Here is a 26,660-nt window from a genome sequence, read left to right on the forward strand (position 1 = left end):
TCTGTCACCTTCTTGCTCCAAAATTTCCCAATATTTTGGCCATTTGGCCTCCATATTGAGCTTTTTCTGGGACTTAGCTTCCATTGGCGACAGCCACCTTGGGGTTTTACTCTCCAACAAATCTTTATATCTTATCCAGACATTAAACAGAGCTTTCCTGACAATATGGTTTTTAAATGCCTTGTGTGCTTTAACCTTGTCGTACCACAAATATGCATGCCACCCAAAAACTTTATTAAAACCTTCTAAATCCAGAATGTCCGTGTTCTCGAGAAGCAGCCAGTCTTTTAACCAGCAAAAAGATGCTGATTCATAGTACAATTTAAGGTCTGGCAGGGCAAATCCACCTCTTTCTTTTACATCAGTTAAGATTTTAAACTTTATTCTAGGTTTCTTGCCCTGCCAGACAAATCTAGAAATATCTCTCTGCCACTTCTTGAAACAATCCATCTTGTCCAAAATTTGCAAAGATTGAAACAAAAATAACATTTTTGGCAAAACATTCATCTTTATAGCTGCGATTCGACCCAACAAGGAAAGCTTCAAATTAGACCAGATTTCTAAATCTTTTTTGACTTCTGACCAACATTTCTCATAGTTATCTTTAAATAAATTCAAATTTTTCGCAGTCATATTAATCCCTAGGTATTTCACTTTCTTAACCACAGTTAAACCTGTTTCATTCTGAAACCTGTCCTTTTCTATTGGTGTTAAATTCTTCTCTAATACTTTAGTTTTTAACTTATTTAATCTGAATCCTGCCACATGACCAAATTCTTTAATCAATTCCAAAGCTCTTTTCATACTAGATTCTGGCTCCTGTACTGTCAAAACCAAATCATCTGCAAAAGCTTTCAATTTATATTGTTTAGCTCCGACCTGAATTCCTTTAATTGAAGAGTGAGGTTATTACCCCTCTACTACTACTCATACCAGGTCGCTCAACCATTGTTACTGTGTGCTTTCGTCTAGCAGATCAAGATATTCAGATGACAGTAAAAACTGCAATTTTTTTAGCAGGGGCAATTAGAATAAGATCTATTATTTGATTATTGATGGAAACCTCCAGAATGTATTTTGTATAGTTAAGTTTTTACCTCTATCTTCAGTACATTTTATTTTATTTTATGGCTATGGCTATGGCTATGGCTAGTGGCTGATACAAATAAAGATTCTTCTTCTTCAAATGATGTATCTAGCTACAGTATTATGCTTCATTAGAGCTGAAATGAGACTTGGAGAATCTGAATCTCTGCTGTGGGTAGGGGGGGCAGTCAATTTTCCTTTGCTCATGTTTTCCTGGTGAGGGAACACAGAATAGCCTTTAGTGTCTAAGAGACTAGTGATATTCATGCATGGTCTCTTCAGAAAAGCACAAAAGACAATTTGATCTTTTCGTTCAGTGGGGAAGCAGGTTTAAAAACCTGCACAGCTTGCTTCCTCAGCCAGAAAGTGACAATTGCATTTGCAAATTGTCGTTATAATTTCCTCCTCTGCCAGACACCTTTGGGGAAAGCACAAACATCGCTTCCCACTCACAGCAGCCCCAGCAGCCCCAGCCCCATTGCACAGCCTATCTTCTACTGCAGTTTCATTCGCCCCGGAGCCATGTGGATGTTGGCACTTCCATGTGGCAACAGGCTCATCTGTTTCATTAATGGTGTATCAGCTGAACCCCTGGATTGTGTGTTCATGTCATGGGCTCTGAACTGCTTTGATGTTTTTGAAATGGGTGTTTTTTCCTATTTGCTTGGCATGAAGACTTACTTGTAAAGTTGGTTGGAGCATAAGGTCAGGCAGATGACCCATCTAATTGAGGGCTCATCTCCAAATGGTGCCTGTTGAGGTCAGTGCTTTTTTCAAGAAAAATAGGTGCTGAAACACACCATGCAGTTCTTACAGCAAGTCACTAGGCAACTTGCTACAGCCCAGACTCCTTCGGGTAGTGATAAAGCGGGATATCAAATCCAAACTCTTCTTCCCTTTCATCCTGAGTTTGAGCTGCTTCCAAATCCATGATGCCTTTGGTAAATCTCCAATTGGAACGCTCACAGGCCAGTGTTTCCCTGTTGTCAGTGTTTATACTACTTTTTTCAAGATTTGCCTTGAGAGAGTCTTTAAACCTCTTTTGCTGTCCACTGGCATTACGCTTTCCATTCTTAAGTTAGGAATAGAGAAGTTGCTTTGGAAGACGATAATCAGGCATCCGAACAACATGACCAGTCCAACAAAGTTGATGTTGAAGAATCTTTGCTTCAACATTGGTGATCTTTGCTTCCTCCAATACACTGGCATTAGTTCGCCTGTCTTCCCAAGTGATATGTAAAAAATTTTGGGAGACACTGTTGATGGAATCTTTTGAGGAGTTGGAGATGGTGTTTGTAAGTGGTCCATGTTTCACAAGCATACGGTAAAGTTGGTAGTGCAGTAGCTTTGTAAACAAACATTTTGGTTTCCGTGCGAATGTTCTCAAACACCTTGTGCTTCAGTCAGGAAAAAGCTGCACTCGCAGAGCTCAGGTCATGCTGCATTTCAGCATCAATGTCGGCCCTTGTAGGAAAAATGTTATTGCAGTAGAGAGAGAATATTTCTCAGTTTATTATTCAACAGACTTGCATGATGTCATTCTCCTGCTTTTTCATTGTCTCCCAACACCATTACCCCAAGTGAGAAAGTCTCATCTGCTCCAGCCTGCACTTTGCAGCCTCTATAAATTATGCAAATTGAAAGAATACACAGAATTGCTTCTGCAATTTTTATTATCCTGCCTGTTTTTAGGATTTTGCCGGTCATGGGGGAGAGTGAAGAGCTATGAAGAGGAGTACTGACACCCTGCCCCTACCCAGTGGAAATCTTATTGCACTATCTCTCTAGCATCTGATATTTTGGCAGATGTTGCCCACACAGTTTCAATAATATATTCACAAGCATAAGGGCTTTTTTTTTTTTACAGGAAAGCTTATACTGTATTCTCAGACAGCTGAATTTTGTGTCCAATTTTTGCATGCCAATAGAATTTTATTTATATTTAAAATATATATTCATCAAAAATTGATTTTGTTCTGGCACGCATCATCAACTAAAATTTATCAGTAAACATGTTTCTGTTGATTTGGTGCTTGAGATCAGGGATTTCTCTCTCCCCCCACAGTATGTTGAGGAAGTTCTCCGGAGTAGACAACCACTTCTGATCTTCCTGGAAGAGGCCTTCGCTGGTGCACCACAGGTCTCTGCCTCCAGCAGGGAGTGGCTGAGCTTGGTGTTCAGTGCGTTCCATTCAGGCACTGTCCCTGACATCATGATTGTGCCCATTGGAATCTCCTATGATGTGGCTCCTGACTCTGGTTACAGGGGGAAAGTGGTAAGAACTGCTATGGTTCGGTCTGAAGGAGCTGAGAATCCATACTTGAGAGTGGCTGGGGCAACCCAGTCAGACGGGCAGGATAATCATCATCATCATCACCATTTACAGCGAACAAGTGGGACCTGCAGTAAAATATTCCACGTGGACTACTCTTGTTTGGGGTGCATGTAAGCCAGATGGCATTCCATGACCAATGAGCATACTCAGTCCTCCTTGTTTTTGTTTTGTACTATTGCAAGCCCTGGGGTTTCTTCAGGTCTGCTGATACTGCCCCTTACCTCTTTCTGTGTGTTTGGCACCATTTTGGCTACAAAAGGATCAGCACTTGAAGAATGAGTTTGCTGTTTTATTTCCATGCCCACTGAGCCATGCTCAGTCATCATTCATGGGGGTGGGGATGGGGAGGTGAGGTGTGCGGAGTCACTAGTGCTCAATCCCTGCTACATAAAAGTACTGGATTTCTCCATTTATTTCTAAGGGTACTTTTCATGTCTGTCCATTCCTGTGAACCAGACCATGAGATGGTTCTCTCTCTCCTTTTCCAGACCTGCCTACAACCCCAGCTGCCTGCTTTCTCTTAGTATGGGCAACTTGTCACTGCGGGAGGCCACTTTTATGAAATGTCCCCATCAGTGCCCGGAGCTACCCAGTTACCTCCTGCCAAGGAAGGGAATATTGAGGAGGAGCTGATAGTTGTTACAATCTTCCGAGTGGACTTCTTTAAATACTTCTCCAAGTACTTTGTCTGTATCTTCAGGCAGCAAAATTGGAAATTAACCCAGCCAAATAGAACTGGAAGGTGCTCTGGATATATCTGTGGAACAAGCTGTCATAGCTATGGCACCCAGCATGAAGTGACTTTGAGTGATTTCTCTCTCTCTCTCTCTCTCTCTCTCTCTCTCTCTCTCTTTCTCTTTCTCTGTCTCTCTCTCTCACACACACGGACATATATATAATATTGCTACAAGTAGAAAACTAGTATATCTGGAAGTCAAGTACAGTGGTACCTCTGGTTACGTATTTAATTCGTTCCGGAGGTCTGTTCTTAACCTGAAACTGTTCTTAACCTGAAGCACCACTTTAGCTAATGGGGCTGCCGCGCTGCGCAGCACAATTTCTGTTCTCATCCTGAAGCAAAGTTCTTAACCCGAGGTACTATTTCTGGGTTAGCGGAGTCTGTAACCTGAAGCGTATGTAACCCGAGGTACCACTGTAGTCTGGAACCTCTCTCTTTACTTGCACAGTCAGTCTTTGTTTTACTTAAGGAGTATTAAAAATAATTGATCACACACCTGAAGGTTCACACAGAATTCTACTCCTTTAGGATTCTGCTGCATTAGGATTCTGAGAGCCAGTGTGGTGTAGTGGTTAAGAGCGGTAGACTCGTAATCTGGTGAACCGGGTTCGCTTTCCCGCTCCTCCACATGCAGCTGCTTGGTGACCTTGGGCCTTCTCTGAAGTCTCTCAGCCCCACTCACCTCACAGAGTGTTTGTTGTGGGGGAGGAAGGGAAAGGAGAATGTTAGCCGCTTGGAGACTCCTTCGGGTAGTGATAAAGCGGGATATCAAATCCAAATTCTTCTTCTTCTTCTGCATATGTTAACCAAGTCTGAATTAATATTTTTAACACTTGTTCTGTTTTCCCAGAGCCCCACCCAGACCCTCAGCCTCTGGACATCCCTGTGGACCATCTGCAGAGCTGCTTGTGGAGGACTGGGCTGTGTCCGGGTTGATTTTGCTCAGCCCTTCTCTTTGCAGGTAGACCCCTGTTATATTCAACCCAGACTCATGGGAATAAGAAAGAGAATTGCTGGGGAGTGACAAATCTTCCCAAACCTCTGGTGGAGAAGGTTGAGCTGACTTTAATATGGATCCTCTGGTGGAAGGCTGGCATTTTAATTGGCTTCTGTTCCTTTCTGCCTAGGAGTATGTAGCAAACAGCCTCTTCAGGCAGAGCGGTTCTGGAAAGTGTCTGGAGGAACTCCTCTTACCAGAAATACTTGGAAAACGGTAACTCAGCTCTGGAGTTGTGGTGGCCCACAAAGGTTAGGCCTATGAAGTGTAATCAAGGTGTGGCAAAAACTTGACTCTCAATGTCACTTGTAAGACAAGTGAAATTCTTTTGAGCAGTGGTGGTAGTGGGGTGTCTGAGAAAAGTCAATAATATGCACTGTTCCATGTTATCATGTGCTGTCTGTGCCTCAGCACATGTGTCTCATTACTGAGAAGGTTGAGCTGACTTTAATATGGATCCTGAAGAGATCGAAGGTCATGTGGCAAAATACACAGAGGAGAATAAAGAAAGAAATTGACCTTTCCTGATGGGGGTGGGAATTTGGGGCAGGACTGGGGGCTGTCTTACAATGGGATGAGTTGGCAAACAAGAAATCCAAAAAAGCCCACACAGTCAGCAGACTGTTTGAAAATCCAAATTAGGAGACATATAAAGCCCTTGGGAGCGGTCCTTCCAATTAAGTCCGTCTAAATATAGTGTTGGGATGCGGGTGGCGCTGTGGTCTAAACCATAGAGCCTAGGGCAGTTCAAATCCCTGCGACGGGGTGAGCTCCCATTGCTCAGTCCTAGCTCCTGCCAACCTAGCAGTTCAAAAGCACGTCGAAGTGCAAGTAGATAAATAGTTACTGCTCTTGTGGGAAGGTAAACAGCGTTTCCGTGCGCTGCTCTAGTTCGCCAGAAGCGGCTTAGTCATGCTGGCCACATGACCTGGAAGCTGTCTGCGGACAAACGCCAGCTTCTCAGTCTATAGAGCGAGATGAGCATGCAACCCCAGAGTCATCCGCAACTGGACCTAACAGTCAGGGGTACCTTTACCTTTACCTTTAAATATAGTGTTGTCATGTTGCTACATTGTGCATTTAAAGCACCTGGCTTCCTCTGAAGAATCCTGGGAACCGTGGTTTGCCGCTCAGAGCTACAGTTCCCAGCACCCTCAACAAACTACAGTTCTCAGGATTCTTGGGGGAAGTAGTGTGCTTTAAATGTATGGTGTGGATGTGACCTTTTTCACCAAACTAAACAGACTGTTGGAAAAAACAGACTGCTTTGCATTGTTATGTACATTTAATCCTGATCACATGCTCTTTGGTGTGTGGGTATATGGGGCAGGGTCAGAAATAAAGGGGTGATATTTGTGGGCATAACAGCCTATGGGGAGAGGAGGGTGAAACCTTCGCAGCCCAGCTACCATGCTGACAAAAAACACCCCTCTGTGGAGCAATTAAGCTTAAGAAGAAAGCTCCCCCTGGGGTCAGTAGGATCTCTTCCTGCTTCCTAGTGGGATCTCCCCACCCCATAGCGTAATTGCTGGGTGGTGGGGGGTGTGTACAGGTCAGGTCTTAAGGTGCTCCAGGCCAGAGTTTTGCTTTGGTCTAGATTCTAGAGTCTTCTGGCTGCTCATTTTACAGTGATGAGGTTCCCTTCTTTTAGATGGGAAAGAGAATCAGAAACTTACTCAGAGATCTTAAGGGAATGAAGATGAGACAAGTATGAGCCATTTTTTTACAGACCCATAAGTCTGCTTCTAAGAAACATGTTGAAATGGCATGCAAAAGCTTACAGGAAGCCAACAATAAACTCAAAAGTCACAAATTTGCTAGTGACAAATAATAAGCTTCTTCTGAGTCAGAAGCTGAGCAATCCTTTCTGCTGACCGGGGTCTTCACATATTTATGTGAGGATATAGTGGAAGAATCCTGAACTGTTTAACTAAAAATAGCTCAACAAGGATACTATAGCTTCATATTGTCTCTTGATACCTTTGATCAGTGCATGACCTCAGGAAATTTTTAGATTTCTTCATAACAATAGCTTCTGCAAGAACAGCTAGAATAATATCTCTTTAGCATCCAAATTCCCAGCAGAAGTAAACGTTGATTGCAACCAACAGCAGGTCTTACGTACTTGTCAGAAATTACAGCTTCAGCATCCTGTAAGCCTTTTAGCAAGCAAGATGAACACCTCTGGCTTCTTGTCAGACTCTGGACAGCTAAGATCACAGGCCTTTAATATAAACTATAATTAGGTTGGCTTGCCGGTCAGCTGGCTAGTTTAAAATTGGCAGTTGTCCACCAATGGTTTGACCAGGGTCAAATATTCCAAGAACGCTCTTGTGTGGATGGCAGGCTTAATAACTTAATGTTATTATGGTGTCATCTGTTAGAGTGGGAGGCTTTGCCCCCTCAGCCTGCAGCAATCAGGAACAAATGTGGAACAAAGTTACTCCCATTCATCAGTGGCAAAGGCAACTGCATAGAAGGGTGGGAGGCTCAGGAGGAGCCAGTTACTTATATGCAGGCGTACCCTACATATGCAAATCTACAGGTGAATTGCTACAGATAAAGAGATTTGAATAGCCTAATTTAAGAGTCAGTTAAACTGCTGGGAGACAGAAACTTTTGCCAGTCGACAGTAAATCATCCAACAATTTTCCCGAAGATCCCTGCCCACCTTCTGCCCACTCTGGCAGTTTACTAAACTAGATGGACCAATGGTTTGACTTGGTAAAGGCAGCCCCTCACGATCCTTTCTGACAATGTCTGCTTTAGTTGGTGGTGTGTGCCAGCTGAAAACAATGCTGAAAGCCTGTAATGGGAGCGCTGGTATAAGCCCTAGCAGTAAGGGCCTCTGTAAGCTTTAAAATAGGAGTGAGGAACCTTTCTCATGCCAAGGGTTGCATTATCTCAGGGGCAACCTTCTGGGGGCTGCATGCCAGTGGGCCAAGCAACAGATTCATTTCTTACCTTTTGTACTGTAGGCTATGGCCCAGTCATGAAAAAACAGAAGTTTCTATGGCACCCCTCTCCATCCTCTAAGCCTTGCCACAGTGAAGGGATGTGTCAGGCAAAAGTGGTTGTGGAGGCCACCGGAAAGGTCTGCTGAGGGGTTGTGGCCTGGGAGGAATCCTGAGAGCCACATCCATGCCCCTGGCCTGAGCTTCGCCAGCCCTGCTTTAAAAGTTTCAGAAGCTACTGTGGAATGTATGGCTTAATTTCTAAAAAAACGGCACAGGTCTTGGAACTGTCTGTTTATTCAAGAGGTACTGCTGAATCTGTTTAAAAGAAAGGGCATGGCCAAAATTGGTGGTGTTAAGTGGGTGTGGCTAAGGAATACAAGGCAAGTGTTGCTAGGGGGAGCTCCCATTGCTCTGTCCCAGCTCCTGCCAACCTATCAGTTTGAAAGCACACCAGTGCAAGTATATAAATAGGTACCACTGTGGTGGGAAGGTAAACAGTGTCACGGTGTTCTGTTGCGTCAGAAGTGGTTTAGTCATTCTGGCCACATGACTGAAAGTCTTTCCTGAACTTAGCCTTCCAGGGGTCCTTTCGCTTTCACTTCTACCTAGAGTGTCAGAGTGGGACCATGAAGATCTAGGTTCAAAACTCCACTTCACCATGAGGTTCACTGGGTGTCATCACCTTTTAGCCTACTCTACTGCATTTGGTTGTTGAGAGGATGAAGTGTGTGTATGTGTATGCAACTGCTTATGCCTTTCTGAACTCCTTTGGAGGAAGAGTGAGAAAATATATATATATATATATATGTTAATAAATAGATAAAGGATTAACACTACTAGCCCAGGGTGTGTGGGGAAGCAACAACATCTGTACTTGTGATATTGTTTTTGTAAAAACTGTTCATTCCCCATCATCCTTCCCTTGCCCACCTTCCTAGCTGTAGCATTTTGGATTGTGAGAAACTGGAACAATGGTCACCAGGGTCTAAAGGCATCATAGCTCTGAACACAGAACAGGAAATACTGGTGTACAATTTGGGCCTACACACACTGAGCGGTGAGTAGTAATTTTGTCTGGGATAGTTGTTTTATTGAGAAGGCAGATGCCTAGCCCTTCTTGCACAGCTTTTGCAGTGATTGATAATTTCTGCTTTGGACTACATGAGTCTAAGGTGCCCATCCTGATAGGAGGTGGTTTGCTGTGGCTCTGAATGTTTCTGTGCTCGGGGCTGGCCTTCCAGTTAAGCTTAGCAGGGTGGCTGGGCATCATTCTGCTGCATTTGTGCATCAGATGCAATTTAATGATAATTCTTGCTGTGAACACAGCAGAATGCCCTCCCCTTCCCAAGAAGAGGCAGCCCTTCATGTTGCTGCATGAGTTTTGCCAGGTTTGCCATCTCATTCAGAAGAAAGGCCTAGAAAGTAACATGAGAAGTGGGCACTCCTCCAAGGGCAGGAAATGCTTATTTTTGCACACTCTGGAGCTAACATGATGCAGTGATTAGAAGGCTGGCCTATGATGGGGAGACCAAGGTTCAAATCCTTCCTTGAGAGACTTTGGGCCTGTCGATCCCTGTTACCAGCTCCACCTACAGGGTTGCTGTGAGGAGAAAATGGGGAGAGAAGGACCACATGAGCTGCCCTTGGCTCGTTCAATATATATTTTTAAATAGGTTACAGAAATACAGTATACAGTAATTTTTAAAAGGGGAAGTTGGAAAACCATTCCAGCAAAAACCAGGACAGTATAGATTCAGCATGAGAGGTGGATCCCACAAAATGAAATACCTTAACTGTCGTATGACAGAAGCAAAGGCATTGGGCCTGCCACACTGTAGGGAGGGTGATAGTTTAGGACAGGCTTCCTCAACCTCAGCCCTCCAGATGTTTTTGGCCTACAACTCCCATGATCCCTAGCTAGCAGGACCAGTGGTCAGGGATGATGGGAATTGTAGTCTGAAAACATCTGGAGGGCCGAGGTTGAGGAAGCCTGGTTTAGGAGCTGGCACTGAGAGAGGGGATTGAATGTAAAAAGATGCAATTTTGGCAAGGGTGCACCATGTTTCCAGTTTTAACTTGGGAGGGGGGAGTGTCTGATATAAAAAGTTTGGGAAATGCTGTTCTAGGCTTTTGAAGGAACTCCCAGTTTCTGTTTGCACAGAGATCTTTATTTAAATAAGTGCAGCTTCCAGGTGATGGCTCTAAAATTTCAAGTCAGTGCTGCAGGGTGCTGCCAAGAACCAGAGGCTGAGGAAGCACAAGTAAGTGGCTAGCCGAGGTGTTCTGCTTAGCCCAGCTCTGGTACATTATTTCGAGGATCTCCATGTCGTGTTCCTGGCGCAAGTAGCTGGCTGTATGTGCTGCTCATTTGGCAGATGTGCCATCTGTTCCTGTCTGCCTGGCAGAAGCAGAGAGAAGGAAGTGGCTTCTTCATCAGGGCCACAGATGGCCCTGCAGGCAGATGCCTACATGCAAGCTGCTAGCTTCCGCCTCAGACTGGTCGAGAAGCGGCACAAACTGTGGATGCAGCTGAGGCCATGAGCACTTTGTGGCAGCAGTAGGAAAAGGGCTTGTTTTGGAGGCTGAAGAATAATATTTGGAAAAATGGGGACAGATCAAAGGCGTTTAAGCAAAATAAGAATATTTTAAGAAGTGCCTCATTTCCCTTGGCATAGGGAGGCCCTTGGTCATCATCCAGAATTGGTGGGGATTCCGTGACTCTCCTCTGCTTCTCAGTTGGGGAATGCTGAGCTTCAGGGATGCCCTGAGGACTTGGCAAAGTGCAGTGCAAGAACACTTCCCAGGCCAGGAGAAGGTCAGGAACTCCTCTCTGTGGCACTGTCCTCCAAGAAGGCACTCAGAGCACCCCCTGAAGTTCAGTGTGACCCCAGTGGTGGCCCATGGGGCTCCTCCCTGGCTCACGAGGGCAGGGGGCCTGCCTAATCCAAAATAATGTGAAGGGACAAGTGAACTTGTGCCAATTTGGGTAGCCTTCTGTCTGTGTGTTGGGTAACCGAAAGGTTCTGCCAAGCAGCAAATCACATTAGGTGGCTCTGAGCTGCAGTCACAGCCTTCCCAGTTACATAAAATATTCAACTCACGTGTCAAGGTGTGTTTTTTTAGTTTATTGCTCGTCTCCCAGAGTGTGGATGTAACTTTCCAATTATTGGTTATTTTAGTATAATACCTGAACTGCTCTGTCTTCGCTAATGCACAGGCTGCGTGACTTTCTGCAAATGGCTCACAAGCGTGTGTGTCTGTTCCCCCCGCCCTCGCTTTATGATTTGGAAAAAGAGTGCTTTGCCCGGGAAAAACCCGTCTTGCTGAGGCGCTTCCCTCAGCCAAGGGGGTGGGCAGCCAAGAACAGAAACTGGCCCATTGCAATCAGTTTCTTCAGCTAAAAAGGCAGCTCAGGCACCCCACCAAGTGCAATCTTCCTGTACGTCTTCTCGTAATGCAGAATTTTGCCCTGCAATCATAATCCCCCTTCAAGAAGCACATTGTGGAGTTGGGAGAGGTGCAGAAAAGCACAACCAAAATTGTTAAGAGGATTGAGCGGCTCCCCTGCGAGGAAAAATAGTTACAGTGTTCAAAAATTAGGGTGATTAAACAAACTGTGGAAGAAAAGAATATGAAGATTCCTCTTTTGAATCAACTAAAGAGAAGAACAACAAACTACACTTGCTTTGTTCTGTCTCTGCAGATGATCTTTTAACAAAGACCTTGTTTTGTTCTTCTCCTCTCCCTAAATGTTAGGAGCAGCCTGAGGGCCCCATCACTGATTTTTCTCTCTGACCCTTTTGAAGCCCCCCCTTCATGCCCTCCCCCATATGCCCCCCTTAGTTTTGCCATTTGGACACAAGGTTGGAGGAAATCTGGGTGACAGGACCACATGCACAATTAGCGGGCAATGAAAGGCCTCTCTTCTGAGCTGTGAACTTTCCTGCAGAGGAAGCAGCCCTTTCAAGTTCCTCTCTGCTAGCCAGAGCTCCTGCAGTGCTCAATTTTCATCTTCATCTCGTTCATGACTTCTGTTTTATCCTTGGCTGCAGGATCCAGTTGGATCAACCCCCACTCTCCTTCCACCAGCCAGACTTGGCCACCTGCCTTATTGTGCACATTTGCAGAAGGGAGGGTGGGCTGAGGCAGACTGTGGCTCTCAAATCCTTGGGCTTGAATGGTGGGCCTGTGGCAGGACATCGTTTAGAGACAAGGAAAACTTCCCTGCCTTTGAGCTCTCATTATGAGATGCAGAGTGAGGGGCTACCTCAGGTAGCAGATTTTGGGCCAGCATGAAGGATTGGATGAATGGATGACATATTCATGGAGGAGAAGGCTATCAGTACCTGCTAGCCACAATGGTTATGCTTTGCCTGCACGGTTGGAGGCAGAAATGCTTCTGAATATTACTTGCTGGAAGCCACAGGATGGGAGGTTGTGTTTGTGGTTGAATTCAGTATGCAAGTTTCCTATTGGGGCATCTGGGTGGCCACTGTGAGAACAGAATGATGGACTTAATGGTACAGTCAAACCTCAGCTCCCAAACGGCTCCGTTTTGGAATGTTTCGGCTCCTGAATGCCCAAAACCTGGAAGTAAATGCTCCAGGTTTCGAATGTTTTTCAGAAGCCAAACGTCGGACGCAGCTTCCACTTGAGTGCAGGAAGCTTTTGCAGCCAATCGGAAGCCGCGCCTTGGTTGTTGAACGTTTCGGAAGCTGAACGGGCTTCCAGAACGAATTGCGTTCGACAACCGAGGTTTGACTGTACATTGGCCTGATCTTGCAGGCTCTTCTTATGGGAGGCAAGCAGATCCATATGGACTGGGTGCACTCTGCCAAGGAATTGTCCTACATGAATTGAAACGGGTGGGTGCTACACAAGAGCCTCCTGCTCATCTGTGCACAACATTCTCTTCATTTCAAATAGGTTTGCGCAGGAGATCTTCCCAGTTGATTGTGCCCCATGGTAATTGCTGGGAGCCCAAGATATTTTGAAATGGCAACCTGCCTCATTTTAAAAACAAAATCCTATCCATGGCTTAGTTGGGTGATTTTCCTGATACAAGGCTTTCCCCCAAGTTATCTTGGGTGGGAAGTGTTTCTGTATGGATATTCCATCTCTGCATGTGAGCATATGCTCTCTGGTGTCATTTCTGATATTCACTGAGTAAGCAGGTGCCTTTTCTCTTCTCAGAAGCAAAATAACTAAAAAAAGACAATTATCTGTAAAAAGGATCTGCAGTGATACAGAAAGCCATTAGAGTTGCGGGGATATAATTGAATGAAAAAATAATAAACATTTTCATATTATATTATGGAGAATAGATTGTGCAGATGTGTTTAATTTTAATACTTTATGCAAGAGACAGAATTTGGCTTCCTTTTTTATAATGACAGAGAGTTAATATAATGCTATGTGTAGCACTCCCCCCCCCGCAACCTCTTTCCAGTGTTTTATCTTGTTGTTAAGCAGGTGCAGGTTCTTTTGTACAAATGGTGAGTTCTTTATGCTCCTTTGTATTGCAGCCTGGAGTGAAGGGTTACAGGCTGACCACTGGCTAGAATTGCCCAGGTCTCCTTATCTTTTCTGACAGCCTGACCCACAAGGTCCCACTGAGTAGATGTGCTTTGGCAACAGTAAATGTAGTATGCTGTGTGGCCCCATTATACTGGCTCACCAGCCCACCGTATTTTCAACATGCAGCATTTTCCACATGGAATCATAGGCACTAGCAGTTAACCATGTGGTTTCTTCTCTCTTTCTCTCTCCTCCTCCTCCTCCTCTAGCTGGTGTGTCCTGTTCTGCCATCATGGCTGTACAGATCATGTCTGCACTCTTTCTGCACAAACACAAAGAGGTAAGAATGTGAAAAGGAGCTGGATCCAGGATTTCCTTTTCTTAAGTATTCCTGAAGCAACGGGGGACTTTTGACCCTTTTTAGTGGCACCTCTGGGGATGATGGGAAACTGGACTTGGTTCTGCCAAACTTCAGGTTCTGCTTACCTCAAAGACCCCAGGGATAAGGGTCTTGGAGATCCAAAGATCTTGCAAGGAGAGGCTGTGGTTAATCCTTATTTTATAAATGGGGTAACAGAGATGGAGGAGAGCATGAGGAACCTTTACCAGTCTTGGTTTTGCACACACACGTAAAATCTTAAAATGCAGTGCGTGCATGTAATAAAACACACAATCACAAAGCAGCTCTTTGAGAAACTGTCTTTGTGTCTCATTTGTACAGTCAGTGGCCTTATTAGGTGTTCTGCCATGCAGTGGATCCTTGCTTACAGGGCCACAGCTGAGGTATTGCTGTTCTGTTTTCTGCATAAAACCAACTTTCTGATGTTGGCAATGGTAGCTGCAGTGCTTGGTTCCCATAATTGAATATGGAAGTAGACAGCGGTGTTTTTCCCCCTTTGTTCTGTTCTCATTTAGGATGTAGAGAGGGGTAAAAACTTTTATCCAATATGCATGTGTTCTAAAGCAGCCTTCTCTAACCCTGGTACCCTCCAGATGTTGTACACCACAACTCCTATCATGCCTGGCAACCTTTGGCTGGGATGAATGGAAGACGAGGTCCACATACTTGAAGGCATCAGGTTGGGGAAGGCTGTTCTGAAGCAATCTATGTATGCCTTCTAAAGAGCATGCTTGAAGGATGGTGCTCACTGGGATTTTCCTTACCTCATCACAACAACAACATCTTCTTTCTTCTGTCCTCTGCTAGGGCGTCTTCCTTTCCCAGCTGATGCAGGACTTTGTTTGGCTCACTGAGGAGATCCTGCTGCGCAGCTATGATGTGGGGTTTTCTGGGCAGGTGCGTGATGTGGTGTTGCATGCTCTGTTCCTGCTGCGGCACTGCATCTCCCTCTACCACCTTTCCCTGGGGGATGTCCTGGTGGTTCCCAAGAAGACAGACGAAGCCATGACAGAGTTGAGCCAGCACAGCACTGCCCTCCTGCCTGTTTTCATCCAGGAAGCGGTCGGAGGTGAGTTTAGAGGGTCCTCAGGCTCACAGGAAGCCTGATTGAATGATTCCTTTCTAATTAGCTGAGATAGTTTGGGAGGAGGGGTCCCAGCATTTGGGGATAAGTTCACCAAGAGTACATAAGAAAAAGGCTCACAATGCTGCAGATTGCAAGAGAGCAGAAGTTTCTCTTGATGCCTCAACTCCCCTTCTCTCAAGTCTCTACTGCAGGCCTGGCCCTGATTGTGCAAGGTCATTGGTGGGTCCCCCACCCAGTGCCAAATTTTGCAAGGCTGCACAGCTTAGGAAAGAAGATGTGGGTGGCCTTGGTCAAGGCTAGCAATAGCATTTTGGGAGATTTCCCAGTGCAAACCTGAGATTTTCAAGGAGATCAAGAGCCAAAGGAATTGGGGCTGTATCTCAGCTTTGCCAATACATCCACAGAAGTTAATTTACTGCAGAAATTATTAGAAACCCATTCACCCATCCATGCGTAGCTATCAAAGTAATTGCCATGTGTGACTTAAAAGGGGGGAAAGGACTTGCTGTGTTCTCCATACTGTGCACACTTTCATGCCTGCTATATCTTGCTTTTTAATAAGTGTTTCACCAAAGATGGCACTTTCGTAACTTGGGTAATAAGGACAGGTCTTTCCCAAGCGTTTCTACTTCTTTAAACAAGCGTTTGAAAACCACAGGCATATCACTATCTCTAAGCAAACAGGTAAATTTTGACCAGACCTGAATTCTCAAGCACCTCTCTCTGGGAACAATACAGGGGACAATTAAGGTACATCCTGCACAAGGCCTCCCGCTTCTTCCAAATCATAAATCTTCTTCTATAAATTTATTTATTAAGTATATTTATTAAGATTTTCGAATTTAATACAATACAAAAAACATAAAATCAAAAAGAAAAAAAGAAAAACAAAAAGCATTAAAAGCACATAAAGTTCACAAAATCTATTTTTCAATAACATATTTCCCTGATCTCCTCATACTCCCCTTTCTTGTATTCCAATTCAAATTGTTAATTCAGCAAATCCTTATCCATAATTTTTAACCTATTTCTATGCTTAATTTAACATATTATTATTTTACTTTTTCTCTTTCATTCATTTCCTCAATTTATTTTTACTAACCTTATTTTCCTTTAATTTAGTCCGTTTTAAAACAAACCAATTTTACCTTATCCAAACTTCAACATCAACACCTGTACCTCAAACATTCTTTCTAAAGTCGACCCAGGTTCCCTTCCACGAATTTCCCAAATTTCATACACATTACCAAAACAAAATGAAAGTAAAAACACATTATAATTATGTACCCTTCGGATTCCCAAGCCCCACACCCCCTTTCCCGGTTTCAGTACCCCACAAATATCCACCAGTCTTAATCTAGTATTAGCCTGGAGACCTCACATCCGAGGCTCTTAATTCTCTCTCAATTCCTCTCTGCTGGTTTTTCTGATAGTCCTTAAAATTAAACACCAAATCTCGGAAACGCTCTGGCCCTTCAGGATCCATATTTCTTCCAACCAGTCCTCCATACTTAAAGGTGGGGCCCAAATCTTGTTTCTTACTCCTTTCAAAACCAAATGTCCCCAAGGCTCCAACCTCCACCTTAAGCAATTTTGTAATCCTTAGGTCTTCAGATCTCCACATAAGGAGATCTCTCCTTTTTTCCATCTCCAATTCAGGCCAGATTTTCCACATCAAGTTCTTATTTTCATTCATTGCCATCATGTCAAACCTCAAATCCTCTTTCAACATCTGCAGAATTACGGTTCCTCCTTCCTTTTCTTCAGGGACAACATATGTCTCCTTCTCCAAGTACTCAATGTTGTCAAGTTTCTCTTTCTGTTCAGTTGGATAAACTTCCTGATTCAAATCCTTATCAGGTTCCATAATATTGTTTACAGTTGAGTCCAGAGTTGTAACATTTATAGCCAAAACATCAATTTGGCCTTGTAACTTTCCCAAGAGAACAAAGACTCTGTCCAATTCAGCCTGAACTCTCTCTCCTACAGCCATTCTTGTAATGTCCCAAAACCCCCCTAGAGGGATTTTGGTTTCTTAATGTTCATTCCAGTTCAAATCCAAAAATCCAGTTAGTTTGTATCGGTTCTTCCTTGTTTTCAACAAATTGTAAAAAATTGTAACAGATATAACCAGCAGAAGCAGCAGAAACAAAGTTCTCTTTTTCTGTCTTGACAGCTAATTTGACAGCTGTCAAACTCTTTAGTACCTCATCAACAGGCTCTCTCGCGGAACACTCCCGGGTCCAGGAGGGTGGCACTTCAGCTCCCAAAATTAGCTCTTTTATCCTCCAGCAAGATTTCTTATACTGCCAAACCGTGAAATTAAAGTCTTTTACCAAAGAAGGAAAAAAGAAGTTCTCTCGACCTTAGTTAGCAGGTCTTTGCTTTAACTTGTTTACAAGACGGGGAGGCAGACTTCCTTTTTACACCTTCCCCGATCGTGCCTAATTCTTTAAAAAAAAAATTTTCCTTTACGATACCAATTTCCGTAGTACTCACGGGTTGTTACTTTTAGAGTCCAATTGTTCCAAAGAAGAAGTCAACGCTCTCCGACCATGGCAATGCGGCTTCACTCTGCAGGAGAAGCAGTCGACTCTCAGCACCGCGCCGCTCACCCCGTCCCCCGTTCCGAAGCCTTTAAAAAGGCTCTTCACAGGTCGGGGGGGCGCAAATGGTGCCCGCCAAGTCACCAGGTTCACAGGCTTCACCGCCTGTGATTTTTAAGGGTCCCCGCGTCGCCGCAGCGGCCAGACCCGATCCTACAGAGCCGATTCCCTCCGGAGCTCAGAGGGAATCCGCCATTAGTCGATGGCGCTAACCCGGAAGTCCCCATAAATCTTCTTCTAAATCACTAAATTTAACAGCTGTGGAATGAGACAAAGATAGCAAGTAAATGCTAAATGGTTTTCCTGACTCCTCTCTGCAGTCTGTGCTGCCAATGCCCTCCTGGTGGAGCTGCTGCCCTTCCTGGGAAGCCCTGAGCAGCTCAGGGATGTGGTCCTGGTCCAGGAAGAGCTCCACAACAAGACTGTCTTGCTCGTCCAGCTGCTGCCCAGGGATTTCCTCCTATGCCAGGTAGGGAGCCCCTCTGTGATTTCGAAAGGGCCATTCTCTGCCTGCCGAGCCCCACCTGCAAAGCCTGCAGAGCTATGGAGCAGGATGCTTGACCTAGATGACCTTCTTGCCTGCTGTGATCTTCCTCAAAGGCTCTTCTCTGTGTCTCACCAACACCTGAGTTGTGCTTGGTGACGAGGGCTTTTCCCCATAGCCACACCCAGGCTCTGGAACGCTCTGCCAAGCGGCCTGCCCTGCCCTGCGCTGATGGCCTTCTGCCACTGTGCAAAGGCCTTTCTTTCTTGGCAGGTGTTGATTGGTTCTCTTGAGCTGCTGGTTTTCATGCACTACACCTCCTTCAGTGACTTTTACCTGGGCTGGGATGTGTGTCCTTAAACTGTGATGACTCCTCACCTTCCTTGCTTGCCTGGAGAATGGAAAGGGAGGGAAGTGTGTGTGAGAGCGTCTTGCTTTTGCATAGCTGGAATGTAGCCTACAGTAAGAGTAGCATTCATTGCTCTTCCCATTTTTGTCCCTGGAACATCTCCTGCAGGCCATTGCTGGAAAATCTTATACACTCCTGCTCCATACTATACCAGGGTCACTTGCTTGTATGAATTCTCCATTGCAGATACAGAATGCCCCCATTGAGACAAATATTATTTAAAGGTGCTTTGCTATAATTGGATGGGACCTTGTGCATCACCACTAATTAGTAGCAAAAAAAGGTGGAGCGGGGGGAGAGAAGAGAAATGCAGGATCATGGAAACACTTCAGAGAGGCAAGCTGACACTCTTGATGGAGGTGTGTGCTGCACCCCATCTCTCGTCTCTCATTTGGGGTAGTAGAGAGTGAGGGTCCTGCTGATTTGCTTTTGCTTCCTCCTAGCCTTGCCAGTCTCTGTATAACTACTGCCAGGTTGCTGTGGACAAGTTGATCCAGTGTGGACTGTTGGTTGCTGAGGAGGTAAGAGAAGCTCTCAGGATAGGTGTGTGTGGTGCTGTGGCCAGGGGTGGGGGGAAGTGAGCAAATTGGAGGAGTGAGTTATTTAAACACCATATGAGATCAGCCTTGTGGAATGATAATATTTTGCCTGGGTTTCCCAAACTTCTGATATTAAAACTGTTCCACTCTTGCGTGCAAAAAGGATTACTCTTGGAATACGTAAGAGCCACAGTTCTATGCCCACAAAGGGCTCTTCCTGCATGAGACACTGATATGATAATGCCTCCTCTTGGGGAGGACAGCCCAGTGCTGTAACTCATGCAGAGGTGCAACAAGCAGCCTCTCTAAAGGTGGGTAATTTTGCCTTGGGAAGGACTGAATAACTTGCATGCACAAGCACACACACAGAGGCAGCAAAATGGTGGGAGCCTCTTCCAATAGAGGCTGATTGGGCAAACGTGAGGCTAGAGCAGGGAATCATGAAGAGAGACAGTAGGCAGCCTTTTTGTGTGTCGCCGCTCTGGGCTCACAGCAGTTCTCTGATGACACACTACTTGGTCCCAGCTTGGCATTTGGCAACGGCTGGCCCAGGCGCCTGTGGTTGCAGCAGAGCCTCATATCTCTTCTTCCCAAGGTTTTCAAAAATTGGTTTCTTTCCTTTCCTCCCAGATGCCCAGTGATGTCTTGGTGTGTGACACAGCCCAAAAGCGCTTCACGAAGAGGTTGCTGTGGAAGGCAACAGATGACTTTGCGGACAGTGACAGTGATTACAGCGACGAGACTGGAAACTGCTGCTTCAAAGTACCGTGAACCCCATTCTGAAAAAACTCCCACTGGAGTTCCCTTTCTCCTGCAGTTGCCACTGAGGCAGAAATTCTGCCCACCCTTTGCCCTTCTCTCTCCCTGTCCCAGTTGCCCGCATCTCTCACCTGCAGGCAGCTATGGCCAGGCAGCCCAGTGTTGTTTTTTAAAGTTTGCTGCAAGGAAATATGATACTCTGCGCACAATATTTTACTCTTCCCATGCTCATCCCCTTCATAGGACTTTTCATGCCATATGAAATTTTGTTTGGTAGGATTTTCAGCCTTTTGGGGGGGCGGGGAGATGAAGTACAAGCACAATGTTCAGGGCATGTGCTTGATATCTTTTCAATATGAGGTGTGGCCGAGGGGTTTTCTTTACACCCACACTCAATAAACTGGTCTCACTGGAGCCACATTTGGAGCAGGGACCTTGCACCCATGCCCAGATGTGCTCCTCTTGGGGAAAAGATGCCTGCTTTTCCCAACCAGGCTTCCTAGCGGGGTGGGAAAGGTGAGCTCCTTTGCTGTCTGTTGTGCTTCCCTGCTGCTCTGAGGATCCTTGAAATCCTCCTGCTGGGCCGGGCTTCATGTGGGAAGGGCGCCACAGCTCTGGAGGCCACCCTCCTTCCTCATCCTCATTGTCAGAGGGAACATCAAATTACCATATAAATTCCCACTTCTTTTGTTTCCCAGCACCCATATGACACATCCTGAGTTCACAACCTGTCTCTTCAAATGCCAGCTGTGTGGGCTGAGGCTCTGAAACCTTCCTCTGTGTTCTTTCAAGAAGGGAGCGAAGTTCCCTGTAATTAACTGGCTGGTGCTGAGGATGGGGAGCTCACTGAGCTCATCTCTACTTGCTGCATCGCCTGGGAGAGACTTTCTGCAGTTCCAAAACATCTGGATGCACAGCACCACCTCCCGGGCACACAGAGGCTGCTTTCAGGCCTCTCTCTGTGCATATGGTTTCTTACAGAGATGCTGTTTCTGTAGATAGTTCCACTCTGCTGAAAATGTGACATGGTGTGTACAAGGCAGTTTTGTCCATGAAAACAGATAATAGAACTGTACCCACTGACATGAATGGGCCTAGGTTAGTTTTAGACATTCATTTCAATGCTTCTGCTGTGGGTAGGACCAGCATTGGATACAACCCATGCAATTTTCACAAGCGTGGTTTATTGATAGAGATTGTGTTTGTATCATAGCACAAGCGCTTATGTTGTTCCCCACTGGTGTTGCCTAGCTTCTGTGGCATGCAGGCTGTTACTCCAAAGAATAGTGTGTTGCACGTGTTCCCAAGGGAGTTCCATTGGCTTTGGGTACTTCCAGATGGGTTATATTGTGGGATCAATGCTTATCACGCATGTAAGTTTTTGCAGTATCCACACAAAGCAGTCGGGATCAATATGTGAACCTTCGTCTTAGCAGAGTCCCTATGTCTCTCTTCATTTTTTCTGCCCTAGATAAGCCAGGTGGAAAACTGCTCCAACTTTTTTGTGTTCCTCTGCTGTCTTCTGAGCCCTTTGCTGAAGACCTTGGAAAGAGCCACTGTCTTCCTCTGGGAAATGGAGTCTCCTCAGTCAGGTATATGCCCCACAGCCAGGTTCCTCTTCCCTTGAGTGGCTCCCAGCAGCCTTAATTTTCCCTGGGAAGGTGCTTCCAAGCATTTGGAGAGGTTCTGCTCAGTGGGAGGGCATCTGTTCTACATGCAAAAGGCCCCACCACTGAGCAAAGCTCCTCCAAATGCTAGAAGCACCCAGCATTCTCTCTTTACAAAAATATTCGCAGTTATTACAGGATTGAGCTTCCTTTGAATAGCTCACCAGTAAAAGTCTTTGGATTCATTTTGGCACACCTTAAGCAACTGCTGCATGGTAACAATTGATGGGTTGTTACTGTCAGGATTTGACTTTCCCTAGGTGAATTAGCCTTGTGCTGATTTGATTCATTAGCAAAGCCCAGGTGCTGTTAGTTAGGTTCTGCACTCACTAACTTGGGTATACAACACAAAAGTTACTGTCCCCTGCTTTTCTTCAGGTTCTTGTGTCCATTGTGTTCCATGAACAGCCTTTTGCTTGCTACGTTCATGAGGAAGGAGGTGCCTAAACTGGTAACAGCCTAGCAGTGTCCCATTTTCCTGGAGCCACCTTTGCCAGCCTGGTGTCCTCCAAATGTTTTGGACAACATCTCCCATCAGCCCCAGCATCAATAAAGCTGGTTGGCTGAGATGATGAAGCCTAAAGCCACTGAAGGGCCCCAGAATGGTGAAGGCGGCCCTTGAGCACTGCTTTTCAAACTTTCTGCCTGCCTTGTCAGCTGTGCTCCCTGTGTGTTGCTGAGGATTCTGGGGCATATTCTAGGGCACGGGTGTCAAACACAAGGCCCGCGGGCCGAATCCGGCCCGCCAGACCTCGTCATGTGGCCCGTGTAGCCGCCGCCGGCTGCCAGCCTTCACCTTTTATTCTCACTTTTTTTTTTGACACAAGAAAGCCGCCTCTTCAGCGCATGCGCGGCAGCCTACAAGCCAGAGAACGCCTGCCCTCTAGCGGCGCCGGCCGTTCTACACAGGAAACCTCCACTTTACATGCATTCAGGAAACCTCCACTTGTTTTTATATTGAGCGCATATTGAGTCCTATAGATACAACCGGCCCTTTGAGGGTGACCAAACTGCTGATGCGGCCCCCGATGAATTTGCGTTTGACACCCCTGTTCTAGGGCTTTTCCTTGCCCTGAGTGAACTGAGTGTGCAGCCTGGAGGATAACCCAGCTCTCCCTTGCAGTGACATGTTTCCAAGGAGGATCAGTAGTATTGCGGAAGTGTGTTTGTTGGGGAAGGTCGTCCATCATTATTGATCTGGGACAGCTCACTTGGTAGAGTGTGAGACTCTTAATCTCTTATTGTCTCCCCCTTGGCAAGCCCCTGGGAAGCTTCTGGGGGAATCCTAGGATGCTTGGAACAGTTTGAAAAACACAGCCTTGAACATACAAGTGAACCGGAAGTGTTCAGCTTAGTTACTTCTCATACTTAGGGCTACTTTGCAGGTAATGCTCAACCTTGGGCTTGTGTGCAGCCAGAAGGACTTTGGGTTGCATCCAGTGCTATTCCCCCTCAGAGTAGACCCATTGAACTTAATAGACATTGCTGATGTAAGTCCTATTAATTTCAGTGCATCCACTCCTGAGTAGATGTTAGTCAGCAACTAGTCTTTGTCAGCATTTAGTTTACTTCAAAACTTGGTTGGTTACATAGGAACCAAAGATAGTGGATTAATACCTAAAATTGTAGAGTTGGGAGGGACCACGAGGGTCAACTAGCCCAACCCCCTGCAATGCAGGAATCTTTTGCCCAACATGGGGCTCGAACCTATGACCCTGAGATTAAGAGCCTCATGTTCTACCAGATGAGCTATCCCCAACTCTGATCAGTATCTAAACAAAGCTCTCTTGGTTCACCAGTGTTTGTTTTGAACCACTGTTTCTCAGTTTATTCATAACAGCAGGCTAGGATTCACTGAAATGGAAGGTTGAAGGAGAGGGGAGAGCTTGCAAGCCAAAGGTTTTCCTTGAGTTTGCAGAACTAACACCATGTTTTGACACAGCCTTCACCAGTCTGGCAGTGCTGGGCAAGGCTGGTGGGAGCAGCAGTCCAAAAACGTCTGGAGGGCACCAGGTTGGCAAAGGCTTGTTGTAGCATGCATGGATCAGTCCAATATACAACTGCATCATATTGGTAATGGGTCTTTACAAGTACATAAAGCTGTTGCTGGTTGTGTGATGAGATTTTTTCCTGGTGTATGTTGTTTTATAATCTTGCATCTCAGTGTACTATTCTGTTAGTTAAGCCCTGCACTGCTTCTTACGAAAAGTGGATGCCATTAATCTTTTTTTTTTTAAAAGGAATATTTATTAAATTTTCCAATTTTTTAAACAAACAAACAAACAAACAAAACAAACAGAAACATTAAACACAGGCATAAAATTCATAAACCATACTTTTAAATAACAAATTTCTCAGACCTCCTCATACTTCTCCTTCTTGTATCCCAATTAAGATTATTTGTTCAGCAAATCCTTCATTTAAAGCATTACAGCTTATAACATTACCTTATTTTTCAAACCCTTTCTTTTCCCCATCTATGTTCTTATATATCATTGCAGCTAGAAACCTCTCAATTTCAATCCAACACCATCTAACTTTCTTAAATTTTACAATGTTTCTGTAAATAGTCCTTAAATTTTTTCCAATCTTCTTCAGCCGACTCTTCTCCCTGGTCACGGATTCTGCTCGTCAATTCTGCCAGTCCCATACAGTCAATCATTTTCATCTGCCATTCTTCCAGAGTGGGTAGATCTTGCGTCTTCCAATACTTTGCGATGAGTATCCTTGCTGCTGTTGTAGCATACATAAAAAAAGTTCTGTCCTTCTTTGGCACCACTTGGCCGACCATGCCCAAGAGAAAGGCCTCTGGTTTCTTCAAGAAGGTATATTTAAATACCTTTTTCAATTCATTATATATCATTTCCCAGAAAGCCTTAATCTTTGGGCACGTCCACCAAAGGTGAAAGAATGTACCTTCAGTCTCTTTACATTTCCAACATTTATTATCGGGCAAATGATAGATTTTTGCAAGCTTGACTGGGGTCATGTACCACCTGTATATCATTTTCATAATATTCTCTCTTAAGGCATTGCATGCTGTGAATTTAATCCCGGTGGTCCACAACTGTTCCCAGTCAGCAAACATAATATTATGTCCAACGTCTTGTGCCCATTTAATCATTACAGATTTAACCGTCTCATCCTGAGTATTCCATTTCAGCAGCAAGTTATACATTTTTGACAAGGTCTTAGTTTTGGATTCTAGCAATTCTGTTTCCAATTTAGATTTTTCCACCTGGAAACCAACTTTCTTGTCCAAATTATAAACCTCCATTATTTGGTAATAATGAAGCCAATCTCGCACTTTATCTTTCAATTTCTCAAAACTCTGCAATTTCAGTCTGTCCCCTTCTAGTTCCAAGATTTCCCAATATTTTGGCCATTTAGCCTCCATGTTAAGTTTTCTCTGAGCCTTAGCCTCCATTGGTGACAACCACCTTGGAGTTTTATTTTCCAGTAAATCTTTATATCTAGTCCAAACATTAAACAGTGCTCTCCTGACAATATGATTTTTAAAAGCTTTGTGTGCTTTCACCTTGTCGTACCACAAATATGCATGCCACCCAAAAACATTGTTGAAACCTTCAAGATCCAAAATGTCTGTGTTCTCAAGAAGCAGCCAGTCTTTCAACCAGCAAAATGCTGCTGATTCATAGTAAAGTTTCAGGTCTGGCAGGGCAAATCCACCTCTTTCCTTTGCATCAGTTAATATCTTAAATTTTATTCTAGGCTTCTTGCCCTGCCAGACAAATTTAGAAATGTCTTTCTGCCACTTCTTGAAACAATCCATTTTGTCCAAAATTTGCAAAGTTTGAAACAAAAACAACATCTTAGGCAATACATTCATCTTTATAGCTGCAATTCGACCCAACAAGGAAAGCTTCAAATTTGACCAAATTTCTAAATCTTTTTTCACTTCAGCCCAACATTTTTCATAATTGTCTTTGAACAAATTCCCATTTTTAGCTGTCATATTAATCCCCAAATATTTCACTTTCTTAACCACAGTCAGGCCTGTTTCATTTTGGAACTTTTCTCTCTCTATCGGTGTTAAATTTTTCTCAAGTACTTTGGTTTTTAACTTGTTCAGTTTAAATCCTGCCACCTGACCAAATTCTTGAATTAGTTCTAAAACTCTTTTGGTACTAGATTCTGGCTCCTGTAGTGTCAAGACTAAATCATCTGCAAACGCTCTTAATTTAAACTGTTTGGCTCCGACCTGTATACCTTTAACCATCCGGTCCCTTCTAATCATGTTCAGCAAGACCTCCAGGACCGAAATAAAAAGCAGAGGGGAGATTGGGCATCCCTGTCGTGTCCCTTTTTCTATCTTAAACTGTTCTGTAACCACATTATTTACAATTAGTTTAGCCGTTTGTTCTGAATATATTGCACCAATACCATTCTCAAAACCATGGCCTACCCCCATACCCTGTAGGTTCTTCTTCATAAAGCTCCAAGAAATGTTGTCAAAGGCTTTCTCCGCGTCCACAAATATCAAAACAGCCTTAGTGTTTATATTCACTTCCAACTTCTCCAAAATGTCAATTATATTCCTTAGGTTATCCGAAAGATGTCTACCCGGAAGAAAGCCCGCCTGGTCTTTATGAATCTCCTCAATCAATACTTTTTTCAATCTCTTAGCTAAAATGTCAGCAAAGATTTTGTAATCCACATTTAATAGGGATATGGGACGGTAGTTCCTATGTTGAGTCTTTTCAGTCTCTGTTTTTGGTATTAGTGTAATGTAGGCCTCTTTCCACGATTCTGGTGCCCTTTTCCCCTCCATAATTTCATTACAAACTTCCTTCAATGGTTGCATTAGCCACTCTTTCAACAGTCTATAGTAGCAGGAAGACAATCCATCCGGTCCTGGAGACTTGCCCACTTTCATATTTAGAATGGCACCTTCTATCTCCTGGTCAGTTATCTCACAGTTCAGCATGAATTTACTTTCTTGTGAAATTTTTTGTAATCCATTCGTCTTCAAAAATCGGTCTATATCCATTTCGTTCTGTGGCCCTTGTGCAAAAAGTTGTTTGAAATATCTCTGGAAGCAATTTCTGATCTCATTT

General features: G+C 44.5%; 1 protein-coding gene across 8 annotated transcripts in view; it reads left to right on the top strand.

The window, feature by feature from the left end:
• GPAT2 (glycerol-3-phosphate acyltransferase 2, mitochondrial) overlaps window positions 1–26,660 on the top strand; it is a 76,103-nt gene that overhangs the window by 45,325 nt on the left and 4,118 nt on the right. For 7 of the 8 annotated variants that reach the window (XM_053401506.1, XM_053401501.1, XM_053401507.1 and 4 more), the window contains 10 exons: window positions 3,152–3,361; window positions 5,011–5,121; window positions 5,288–5,373; window positions 9,053–9,171; window positions 13,901–13,971; window positions 14,839–15,100; window positions 18,045–18,193; window positions 19,061–19,138; window positions 19,787–19,918; window positions 21,387–21,507. In XM_053401506.1, the coding sequence (XP_053257481.1) occupies window positions 3,152–3,361; window positions 5,011–5,121; window positions 5,288–5,373; window positions 9,053–9,171; window positions 13,901–13,971; window positions 14,839–15,100; window positions 18,045–18,193; window positions 19,061–19,138; window positions 19,787–19,918; window positions 21,387–21,507 (1,339 nt within the window). The remainder of the gene's footprint in view (window positions 1–3,151; window positions 3,362–5,010; window positions 5,122–5,287; window positions 5,374–9,052; window positions 9,172–13,900; window positions 13,972–14,838; window positions 15,101–18,044; window positions 18,194–19,060; window positions 19,139–19,786; window positions 19,919–21,386; window positions 21,508–26,660) is intronic. The other variant, XM_053401508.1, reaches the window with a different exon arrangement.

Source organism: Podarcis raffonei, chromosome 8, assembly GCF_027172205.1.
Source record: "Podarcis raffonei isolate rPodRaf1 chromosome 8, rPodRaf1.pri, whole genome shotgun sequence".
In the NCBI taxonomy this organism is placed as follows: Eukaryota; Metazoa; Chordata; class Lepidosauria; order Squamata; family Lacertidae; genus Podarcis; species Podarcis raffonei.